At 57.7% G+C, this 12,239-nt stretch overlaps 1 protein-coding gene across 1 annotated transcript in view; it reads right to left on the bottom strand.

Moving 5' to 3' along the window:
* Positions 1 to 1,072: 1,072 nt before the first annotated feature.
* LOC135229064 (serine/threonine-protein phosphatase 2A regulatory subunit B'' subunit beta-like) overlaps positions 1,073 to 12,239 on the bottom strand; it is a 56,019-nt gene continuing 44,852 nt past the window's right edge. The window contains exons 6-13 of the mRNA XM_064278854.1: positions 12,075 to 12,161; positions 11,264 to 11,420; positions 9,198 to 9,246; positions 8,761 to 8,850; positions 7,365 to 7,540; positions 6,199 to 6,317; positions 5,624 to 5,730; positions 1,073 to 1,400 (exon numbers count right to left, since the gene is read on the bottom strand). Coding sequence (XP_064134924.1) covers positions 1,262 to 1,400; positions 5,624 to 5,730; positions 6,199 to 6,317; positions 7,365 to 7,540; positions 8,761 to 8,850; positions 9,198 to 9,246; positions 11,264 to 11,420; positions 12,075 to 12,161 — 924 coding nt within the window. The 3' untranslated portion in view covers positions 1,073 to 1,261. The remainder of the gene's footprint in view (positions 1,401 to 5,623; positions 5,731 to 6,198; positions 6,318 to 7,364; positions 7,541 to 8,760; positions 8,851 to 9,197; positions 9,247 to 11,263; positions 11,421 to 12,074; positions 12,162 to 12,239) is intronic.

Here is a 12,239-nt window from a genome sequence, read left to right as displayed (position 1 = left end):
ACACAGAGACGTGGGTTCTAGTGGCAGCTGACCCAGTCTGGCTGGGTGGACGGTTGTCTGGGGCGTGGGCTCGGCCGCAGTATAGCAGGGACACTTACAGTCCATGTCCCAGGGGACCCTGTGATGTGGCCCCTGTGGGTGCTCTGGGGAGCAGCCCCTATTCCCTGTGAAGGGCTTTTGGGCCCCCTGGGGACTGTCCTCCTGTGGGAACCAGGGTGCTCATGCTGAGCCCCCATCTCTGCAGGGGCTGCTGGATTGAGGCCACCAGGACACGACCTCACCCCGTCAATGCCACAAGTGGACCTGGTGCTATGTCCAGACTCCGGCCTTCACTCTATCACCATCCCAGTCCAGTGGCCGTGGAGCACAGCGTGGCCCCCAGGTCACCGAGCAGGTCACACATGTCCCTAAGCCAGTGGGCAGCAGTGTGGCCGCCTAGGCATGAGGCATCAGGCCAAGTAGCCTGTTGCCGTGCATCACCATGACCTGGGACGATGGCAGTGTTGGGGGCTGCTGTGATGTGTGGCCTGCTCTGTGGGTGGAGGCTCCTGCCACCCGGGGTCCCTTCCCGTGTGAGGCCACGTGGCGTGCTCCTTGCTGCTCCCGGGCAAACATCCACTGAGTCTTTGGAGGCACAGACGTGACATCGTAGAACGCTCCTGGACGTCTGAACACGTAGCAGCAGAGGTCTTTGCATGTTTCTACATGTCCACGAACGCGTCCGTGAGCCGTGTCAGAGCATCCGCACCATGTGGTGGGTGCTCACCACCTTGGATGGGACGGTCCACTGTCCTTGGGCTCGTGATTGGTGTGGCCGTAGCACTGTTCCTGCTCATGGGAGGTCGGCGACGAGCTGCTGGGGGGAGAAACTCGGCTGCCAAAAGCCCCAGACTGAGGTGGCCGCAGTAACGCACAGATGTGGGCGAGGGGCGTGGGTCCCCGCACTTTCCTGGGGAGGGTCTGCCTGTGTAAATGACAGGCCTGAGGCACCAAGTGTGTCCCTGCCACAATTCTGGGGGCCGGTGGACATGGGGGGGCTGCGTCCATGCAGACGGAGACCACGCCACCAATAACCACCCTGACAGCACAGTACTGAATAAATAAAAATTTATCATTCATACAAACGCACTTTGTTTCTATAAAGACGTTGCAGCAACTAACTGTCTGTCTGTCCTATACCAGCCTGCGCCATGTCTGGGGGCAGTGGCCAACCACTGCTGAGCTGACTGGCTGTTTGTCGTCCCCTCCCCGTCCCCTGCGGTCACAGCAGCTGCGGGCCATCGTCGCCCTCATACTCGTACAGGTCCACGGTGCCCAATGCGGATGACGCCTCCAGGAAAGGCCTCGTGTCCAGCTGTGGGCGCAGCTTGGGGTCCACGGGGCTGAGCTCGGGCTCGTACCTGCAAGAGAAAGGCCGTGAGGATGCAGCTGGGGACGCGTGGCTGGGCGGGCTGCTGTGATGTTGGGCTTGTGTGAGCACAGCCAGGTCCCCGAGCATGTCATCAGGAGGGACCAGTTGCTAGAAAAGGACATCACGCTTGAAATGGAGGGTCAGCGAAAACAAGGGAGAACCTCCATGAGGGTGGTGCGGGACGCGCAGTGTTTTGTTTGTTCTGTTGTACACGGGGTCACCGTGAGTCGGAGCTGACGTGTCGGCAACAATAACAATACAGAACATGCGCTGCCCGCCCCAGTTTTGGGGAATGATTCTACTACTTCTGGGAAGTTCACTTCAGAGCAAAGTTTAGAAATAATCACACCCAAGGGCAAGTCCAGAAGGATCCAGAGACCCCAGATTGAAACCATGGTCTGTCGCCCCACAAACCCAGACTTGTTCCTCTCCTGTGATACCACCTCACAGACAGCAGCTTTCTTTCTCAAATGAGCCCCTGGAACAACTGAGGCAGGGAACCGAGGTCTGGGAGTCCCAATTCCTGTGACTGCCAAACTCAAGAACTTTTAAGGCCCCTACACAAAACCAGGAATCCCTAAAAGCTGCAAAAGGTTAACGTGCTCGGCTGCTAACTGAAAGGTTGGAGGTTCGAGTCCACCCAGAGTCACCTGGGAAGAAAGGCCTGGCAATCAACTTCCAAAAAATCAGCCACTGAAAGCCCTATAGGGTGCAGTTCTACTCTGACACATGGGGTGGCTGTGAGACGGGTCAGCTCCACAACAGATTTTACAAAAACCGAACGCAGCACTCGCATCCAGAGCATGTGTGCCCTGCCGAGCCCAGCTGTGTGGGTCCTGCCAGGCTAGTCACCGTGCGTGTGCTGTGTGAGTGTGTGTGTGAGCGCATATACACGCGCCCATGAGAAGTACGTAAAATACACGTGCGCCCATGAGGAGTGGGTAAAATAAACCTCTGTGTGCCCGGTGGGTCAAAGGGACCAAAGGAAAACTAGAAAGTCTTTTGACAGAAATAAAAATGAACACACAACATCATCCTAGCTCTGCGTATGGGGGAAACGCTAGCACTGAAAACCCCGATTTGGGGGAGATGAAAGGCCTCCAGTCCATGACCAAAGAGTCTACCTGAAGAAACCTGAAAAAGTGACCGCAAAGTAAACAGAAAGAAAATGACAGCAGAAATGAGTGAAACAGAAAACACAAACACAACAGAGAAAATCAAGGACACTGGCCCTTTGAGATCGATAACACTGATAAACCTGTAGGCACACGGATTAAGAAAAAAAGGGGAAAAAACTGTATCGGGGAAGTGAGAGGTGGTATCATGGCAGATTCCACAGATATTGAAAGAATATCGGGGGATGTTATAAATAACCATAAACAAAACAACTCAGATAAATGGAGAAATTCCCTGAGGGACAAACCACCAAAGCTCACTCAAGAAGAAACAGATTGCCTGAGCAGTCCTATCTTTGTTTTAAAAAAAAAAACAAACAAAACCCATTGTGGCTGAGTTGATTCCAACTCGTGGTGACCCCATGTGACCGAGCAGAACTGCCCCATAGGCTTTTCTCGGCTGGAATCTACGGAAACAGATCACCAGGCCTTTTTTCTGCAGTGCCATTGGGTGGGTTTGAACTACCAACCTTTAGGGTAGAAGTCCGGCACAGATGAATTCAGAGTCAAAGATTCTCACCAAGAAAACTCCAGCACCACATGGCGTTGCTGGTAAATTGTACCAAACATATAAAATTCTGGAAAATACAAACTTATCTATAATTAGAGAAAGCAGATCAGTGCTTTCTTTGGGGGGTGCAAGGAGGGGACCCCAAAGGCACAAGACTCGCTCTCCTGATTGTGGCGATGGTTTCACGGGTGGATACAGAGGTCACAACTTATCAGAGTGTACACTCTGAGCAGGGTCATCTCAGTTATACTTCCACAAAACTGTTAAAAAAAATAAAAACCCACAAAGACAACTCCAGGTCCAGATGGCGCCACTGGCTCATTTCACAAAGATTTAGGAAGAAATCACACTGTCTGTACACACACTGCCCAGGAAAGAGGAGGGAAGACTTCCCAGCTCCGTCTGCGAGGCCAAAGACGCCCCAAGGAAGGAAAGTGCAGAACAGCACCCCTGTGAACACAGACACAGAAACTCTCGGGAAAAGCGCTAGCAGAGTGAACCCAGCCGTGTGTAAGAAGGGATACGTGTCTGACCAAGTAGGGTCTGTCCAGGGAACGCGAAACTGGTTCCACAACAAAGGTTCACTTGATGTGACTGTACCAGCGGACGAAGGAAGAAAAACTCCTGGGAAAAGCGTCAGTACAGTGAATCCAACACTACGGGTTCTTGCCATACTTGGGTGCCGTCAAGACTATTCCAACTCATAGCGACCCTACAGGACCAGGTAGGGTTTTCTAGGCTGTAAATCTTTATGGAAGCAGACTGCCACATCTTTTCTCTGATGGAGCAGCTGGTGGATTCAAACTGCCAACCTTTTGGTTAGCAGCCAAGTGCTTAACAGTTGTGCCACCATGGCTCCTTAACAGTCTATAAAAAGGGTAACATATCTGACCAAGTAGGACTTATCCTGGGAAAGCAAGGCCGGTTCAACAACCAAAAACCACTCAACATAATTCTGTGTAGCAACAGAATAAGGAAGAAAAACTGTTTGACCAAAACCATCGGACAAAATCCAACATCAACTCATGTTTTAAAAACAAAACAAAACAAATCTCAGCGCACCAGGAACAGAAAGTTCTCCAAGCTGATAAAGGGCGTCTACCAACCCCCACGGCTGGTATCGTGCTGAGTGGAAGTGACAATGCGTCTCAGCTAAGATGGGGAACAGGCAAAGGCCCCCGCTCCCGATAGTGAGCGTCACAATGGACACCCCAGGCAGTGCGGTAGGCAAGGAAAAGTAAATAATTCGATGACCAAGTCTCAGAAGTGTAGCCAGAGCGCTCCTTAGAAGCAAAGATGGTGAGACGTGGTCTCACGTAGTTTGGACATGTTATCAGGGGGACCTGTCCCCGGAGAAGGACGTCATGAGATGGACTGACACGGTGGCTGCGACCAGGGGCTCAGGCATAACAACGACTGTGAGGATGGCGCGGGATGCGGCAGTGTTTCCTTCTGTTGTGCACGGGGTCGCTCTGAGTAAAGCATCTAACAACCTAACAAGGCGCCTCTGGGCGGACTCGAACCTCTGACCTTTTGGTTAGCGGCTGAGCGCGTTCACTGTTTGCACCACCTGGGGACTCTGTTCATGGATTAGAACACTCGGTATTTAAGAGGTTATTTCTCCCCAAATCAATCTATTCATTCATCAAAATCTCACACTTTCAGCAGAGTTTTTTTTGCAGAAACAGATGAGTTGGTTTCTAAGTTTGCACATGAAGGCAAAAGCCTGCAACAGCCACGACGGTTCTGAAAGCGATGGAAAACGTTGGCAGGATCTCACCCCCGAGTTTCTACTCACCAACTGAACTACAAAGTCACCACAATTCCAGGGTTTTTCACGGAAACCACCAGGCAGGTTTTTAGGAAATTTGCATGGAAAGGCAAAGGAAGGCCACACGACTTTGAAGGAGACAAAGTCGAGGCCTCCATGGTCCGATTCCCACGCTCACTGCAAAGCTACGGTCACCGACACGGTGCAGCACGGGTGAACGGGCCCACGTATAACAGAACGGAGTTCCAAAACCGACCACACGCACGCGGTCCCTGGTTTTCCAGACAGAAGCCACGGCGCGTCAGGGGAGGAGGGGCAGGCTTTTCAAAAAAGTGCCGGCACAAGTGGGCACTCGCTCGCCAAAACGCGAACTGCGACACCTACCTCACACCCTGCGTGCAAAACGCGCTCAAAATGACCGCGGACCTAAATGAAACTTGTGGAAGAAAATCTCGGGGACTCTGGATAAGGCACCTTCCGAGAGAAGACGCAGAGGCGCGGTCCGTGAGAGAGACGCTGGTCAGCTGACTGCCTGTCCTCAGTCGGGCCCGGCTGTTCTCTGGGGGGCCGGCCACTGTGGGGTCTCTGTGCCCATGGCACCTGGGCAGGACCTCCCGGTCAGCCGAGTGCAGGGGCCCGGCCAAGACCCGTTTTGTCACGAGGCCCGCGAAACGGTTACCGTCCTCAGCGTAAATCGGGGGACGGGGTGAGCACAACCCCGACAGCGAACCTGAGGAGACGCTTTCTTGTCTTACCCGTCGTTCCACGGGTCCCCGGCAGCCTCCTCTGCCACCAGGATGTCGTACTCCTCAGCAGCGTACTTCTCCCAGGCAGAGAGCTCTGGGCCGTCGCTCTCAGTCTCCTGGATGAGACACGTGTTAGAGCGTGTAGACACCACATAGGGATGCTGTGTCCCCCAATGGACACCCTGAGCGGGGAGACCCGCACCCCCGACGCTCACCCTGAGAGGGGAGACCCGCACCCTCCCCCAACGCTCACCCTGAGAGGGGAGACCCGCACCCCGACACCCTGAGCAGGAAAACGCTGCTTCCCAACACCCTGAGCAGGGAGACCCGCACCCCCCCCCCGACACTCACGCTGAGAGGGGAGACCTGCACCCCCGACGCTCACCCTGAGAGGGGAAACCTGCACCCTGACACCCTGAGCAGGAAGACGCTGCTTCCTGACACCCTGAATGGGGAGACCCACATCCTCCCTCCAACACTCACCCTGAGAGGGGAGACGCTGCTTCCCAACACTCACCCTGAATGGGGAAATGCTGTCCCCAACACTCACCCTGAGCGGGGAGACCTGTACCCCCAGTACTCACCCTGAGCAGGGACACCTGCTCCCTCTGCTCCTGGTCGAGGTACTTCTCGATGTTGAAAAATGTGTCGAAGAACACGTTTGCCAGTTTGCACTTCTTCAGGTCGTGAAGGGTGATCTTCCCTGTAGGAGACACTTGCCTGAGAGGACAGGCTGGGCTCGTGGGTCACAGGTCTGCACCGTACCACGTGCTGTGTGTGAGCACACGCCTGAGAGGACAGGCTGGGCTCGCAGGTCACAGGTCTGCACGGTACTACGTGCTGTGTGTGAGCACACGCCTGAGAGGACAGGCTGGGCTCGTGGGTCACAGGTCTACACGGTACTACGTGCTGTGTGTGAGCACACGCCTGAGAGGACAGGCTGGGCTCACGGGTCACAGGTCTGCACGGTACTACGTACTGTGTGTGAGAACACGCCTGAGAGGACAGGCTGGGCTCACGGGTCACAGGTCTGCACGGTACTATGTACTGTGTGTGAGGACACACCTGAGAGGACAGGCTGGGCTCGTGGGTCACAGGTCTGCACGGTACTACGTGCTGTGTGTGAGCACACGCCTGAGAGGATAGGCTGGGCTCGCGGGTCACAGGTCTGCACACTACTACATGCCGTGTGTGAGCACACGCCTGAGAAGATGGGCTGGGCTCACGTGTCGCAGGTCTACATGGTACTACGTGCTGTGTCAGGACACGCATTTGACGCAGCCAGGGCTACACGTCCAGTAAGATCTGATGGTTTTGAGAAGTGATCGATGGATGTAGAAAGTGGATGTAAACTGGTGGTCGGCCAGGCCGCCAGGGCCTGAGGTCTGGTCCCCCCGTTACAAGTGAGACCTGGGGATGCCACGTGTCAGCCCCACACGGCCCAAACCCTCCCTGGGGGCTTGAGCACGGCCCAGCCCAACAGCCCCTCACACAGGTCCCCACACAGGTACCTCTGCCCACTCGGTCGGGGCCCCAGCACCCCCCAGCCCCACCCCAGGACCCTGTCCTGAAAGTCCCCCCGTCCCAGTCCTACAGCCCCAGGCCAGCCCAGCCCCCCCCCCACCCCAGGCTGGGGCTGCACCAGGTCGAGCGTGTGGCGGAGAGGCAGTTCTGGAAGGGCCCCACCATCCCCCAGCCCCACCCCACGGCCCTGTCCCGAAAGTCCCCCCGTCCCGCCCCAGGCCCCCACCTTCATGCTCGGGCTGCACCAGGTCGAGCATCTGGCAGAGACAGTCCTGGAAGGGCAGCGCCTCGATGGCCATGTTGTCCAGGCGGCGGCACTGCTCCTCGTAGAAGTACTCAAGCTCATACATGGACAGCACCCCGTCCCCGTCCAGGTCCATACAGCGGAACCAGTACTCGATGCTGACAGCCAGCAGGGCTGCACGTCAGCTACACACCACCTACATGCACACGTCAGCCACACACTACCTGCACGCACACTACTCATACACGTGCCACCCACACACACAGTACCCGCCACACGCTACCTGCATACATAGTGCCTGTACACATGCCACCTACACACACATCAGCCACATGCTACCTGCACGCACACTGCCCCACACATGCCGCCCACACACACACGTCAGCCACACCTACCTGCATGTACACTGCTCCCCACACATGCCGCCCACACACACGTCACACGCTACCTGCACGCACACTGCCCCACACATGCCACCCACACGCTACCTGCACGCACACTGCCCCACACATGCCACCCATGCACACATCAGCCACACGCTACCTGCACGCACACTGCACACATGCCGCCCACACACACACTTCAGCCACATGCTATCTGCACGCACACTGCCCCCACACATGCCACCTGCACGCACACTGCCCCAGATGCCACCCATGCACACATCAGCCACACGCTACCTGCATGCACTGTCCCCACACATGCCACCCACACACATCAGCCACATGCTACTTGCACGCACACTGCCCGCACACATGCCACCCACACACAGCCACATGCTACCTGCACACACACTGCCCCCACACATGCCACCCACACACGTCAGCCACACGCTACCTGCACGCACACTGCCCGTACATGTGCCACCCACGCATGTCAGCCACGCCACCTGCAAGCACACTGCCCCCACACATACCGCCCACACACGTCAGCCACAAGCTACCTGCACTCACACTGCCCATACACGTGCCACCCACACGTCAGCCACATGCTACCTGCACGCACACTTCCCGTACACGTGCCACCCACACGTCAGCCACATGCTACCTGCATGCACACTGCCCCGCACACATGCCACCCAAGCACCTCAGCCACATGCTACCTGCACGCACACTGCCCCCACACATGCCACCCACGCACGTCAGCCACACGCTACCTGCACGCACACTGCCCACACACACACCAGCCACATGCAGTCCATGCACACATCGCCTGCATGCACGTCACCCACATGCTGCTCACTCACAGGCATGTCTCTAGCACATTCATGCCAGCCACCCGCCACCCGCACTCACCCCCGTGGGCGCACACATCAGCGTGTCCAAGGAGGTGGCTCACACCCTCCCGCCATGGCAGCACGGCACATGCCGGCACCCACCTGGTGGGGGTCTTCTTGTCTTCCTCTGAGATGAGGAACCAGACGAAGTCGGCGTAGCTGATCTTCCCCTCTTTCTGCACCTTCTTGCCTCTGTGGTCGGGACCGGGGACAGGAGTTGGCTGTCACGTGGTATGGCTGTCAGTCCACACTCACCTGCCCTGCTGACAGCCCCCCCATCCGCATCCTGACTCCACCCTCCCTCCAGCCGGAGGCCAAATGGCCTGACCCGCAGAGGACGCGTCTCCTGACCACAGGCGGCGTCACTGTCACAGCCCCGCCCAGGGCTCCAGGTCAAGGGGCCTCCTGAGGCTGACCGGCCAGCAGAGGGGCCTGGCCGTGCGGGGTTGAGATGGCACCCACGGTCTGATCCAGACTCGAGGGGGGAACAGCCCAAGGCCGGGCTCACGTGGGGAAGACACTGCCGTGGCCGGACACACCTGGTCACTGCACCTGAGAAGATCCGCTCCACCATCTTCCTGGATATGGCTGCAAGACAAGAGCGGCTGTGAGCTCCGTCCACTGTGCTCGGCCAGGCATCAGCGGGCCCCGGAGGGCGTCTCGGGTGCAAGGAGGGCACTGAACACGACTGCGCGATTCCTGTGCCCACCTGCCCAGCACCCAAAGGAGGTTCTGTCCCTGGGACAGAGCTGGATTCTGCCCTGTTGACCCCAAACGGTAAAGTGGAGCCGGGGGCCTCAAATGGATGGCGTGTAAGAAGCAGGACACGCTCACGTCACGCCAGGTGTACACGACCACCTCCACCATGACTGACTGTGAGAATGAGAGCATCTGAGTGCAACTCGACCAGGAGGAAGACAGCCATGTCCTTCTGCTTATGAAGCTGTGGGGACAGTTCTCCTGCCCCGCCATGCCCGCTCGGGGAGCCCTCAGTCCTGATGGGTGAGTTCAGCTCTCGGGGCAGTGGCGGCAATGAATGCCGCTGTCGAGGGGACCACTCTGTGGGTGCACAAGACACAAGACACCCCCGCCCGGTCTCTACCAGCACGGCAGCCCTCCTGCCACGCCTGCAGGAAGCCTTCAGACTGCTCAGAGGAGGGGGGCACATCAGACCACACCTCTGGCACTGGGTGGCCACCCTGACCCTCATGGGCCTTCAGCATCTGTGAGAGACCACTGACCACCACTGTTGGGGTCCTTGGGGCACAAGGACAAGGGCCGGCTCAGGACCAACAGAAGGATGTGAGGGTCCCACACATGGAGACGCCGTGGAGGGCACGAGCCTCCAGAACTGCAGGAAACAGGCTCCACAGGGCAGGACAGAGAGCTCATGGTGGGGGGCTCCGCACGGTGGGGGCACAGGCTCTGTGGATTTAAGGAAACTGTACAGAGCTAAGTGGCCGCAGGCCCCACAGCTGATTTCACAAACCCTAAAAGTCTGGGTTCCCCGACTGGACAATAGGAGGGGGCTGCTTTCTTTTATGAGAGAGAGAGAGAAGGCCTTCCCCTAGAGCCAGCGCCTGGAATCCAGACTTTCAGCCTCCTCAACTGTGAGGAAATAAACTTGTTTGTTGAAGCCACACTTGTGCTATTTCTGTACAGCGGCACGAGGTGACTCAGACAAGGGGCAAACAGGGCAGCCGGAGACGAGGAAGGTCGGAGGCAGGCCCTGAAGACAGGGATTCCTTCTCCCGGGGGAAGTGACCACCTATGGGAACATGGGCTGTGGCAACGGACCTTCACCTGTGTGAGCAGTCATCTGTGTGAGCAGCCACCTGTGTGAATGCTCACATGTGAGCAGTCACCTGTGTGTGTGTTCACCTGTGTGAATGCTCACATGTGAGCAGTCACCTGTGTGTGTGTTCACCTGTGTGAACGTTCACATGTGTGAGTAGTCACTTGTGTGAGCCGTCACCTGTGGGAATGTTCACCTGTGTGAGAGATCACCTGTATGAGCAGTCATGTGTGAGCAGTCACCTATGGGAATGTTCACCTGTGTGAGCAGTCACCTGTGTGAATGTTCACCTGTGTGAGCAGCCACCTGTATAAATGTTCACCTGTGTGAGAAGGTGCCGTGGGAATGGACCTTCACCTGCGGGAACAGTCACACAGCGAGGAGAAGCTTGTCAGGGAGATTCCATGGGGGAACCCAGAGGCTTGCTCATGAGGGCCCACCCTGGCTGACGTGGTGTAAGCCTCAGGGCTGACCAGATCCCTGGAGGTCGACGCAGTGGGACAGGGTGGACAGGTAGCTGAAGGAGAGGAGGAGGATGCTGGGCAAGGGAGACCCCATGTGAGCAGGGGTTGCTGAGGGAGGACGGCCCACTGCTCCCAGCCACAGGGAAGCCACCGTAGACCCCTCGGGCATGGATCTGCGGACGCCGCAGTCATGGACCTGCGGACCCCATAGTTGTGAGCCTATGGACCCCGTAGTCGTGGGCCTGCGGTCATAGCCACACTGGGGGCGGAGGGGATGGGAGGTGATCAGCTGCAAGTGCGTGTCTGGGGAGGCGCAGGGCGTCTAGGTGCCCATGACTGTCCTCACCGTGGTCGTTGTGCCGGGCCAGGTCGTCGGGGTCGATGAGTAGGTCGTGGTCAGTGTCCAGCTCCCAGAACTTGCAATAGATGACGTAGAAGTGCTCGTAGGAGAAGAACTCCGTTAGCTGGTTGATGTCGGCTTCCTCCTCCAGGAGTGCCACGTTCTGTGGGGGACACGGGGGGCCGTGTGGGGATGGGGGGAAGTGTGGGGATGGAGGACGGGCAGGTGGGGACAGGGAAAGGGCAGGTGGGGATGCAGGGGGTGTGGGGGGACGTGGGGGGCGTGGGATAGGCAGGTGAGGATAGGAGGACAAGCAGGTGGGGACAAGGGTTGTGTGAAGATGAGGGATCATGTGGAGCAGCCATGTGGTGATGTGGGGGTCACGTGGAGCAGCCGTGTGGTGATGTGGCAGTCACGTGAAGCAGCTGTGTGGTGATGTGGGGGTCATGTGAAGCAGCCGTGTCGTGATGTGGGGGTCACGTGGAACAGCCGTATGGAGATGGGGGGGGTCACGTGGAGAAGCCGTGTGGGGATGGGGGTCACGTGGAGCAGCCGTGTGGGGATGGGAGGTCACGTGGAGCAGCCGTGTGGGGATGGGGGGTCACGTGGGGTTGGGGGCCGTCTGGCTGTTCCAGGTGGATCTCAGGGAGAGCAGCTGAGGGGCACCACACCCAGACACCACCCCCACCCCTGAAGGAGAGTTCTCCCGAAAATGGTCCCCAGCCATGTCCTCGTGAGGTTCAAACCCCCCAGAGGGTTCACGCACATACAGGCAGCGTCTCCACGTGAACGCTCCCCCGTGAAGCTGGGTGCGTACCTGCAAGAAGGTGCTCTTCCTGAGCTCCATGCATGTGATTCGTCCCGACCAGGACCGGTTCACGGTGTAGAATATCCGCTGGATAACCTGTGGTGGGTGAGGGGGCGCCGTGAGGGGGACATGGGGAGCCAGGCCCAGGTGAGCCTGTGGGCAGAACTCAGGTGC

This window comes from Loxodonta africana, chromosome Y, assembly GCF_030014295.1.
Source record: "Loxodonta africana isolate mLoxAfr1 chromosome Y, mLoxAfr1.hap2, whole genome shotgun sequence".
Classification (NCBI taxonomy): domain Eukaryota; kingdom Metazoa; phylum Chordata; class Mammalia; order Proboscidea; family Elephantidae; genus Loxodonta; species Loxodonta africana.
Note: the sequence above shows the minus strand (reverse complement) of the source record. Positions and strands in the feature narration are given on the sequence as shown.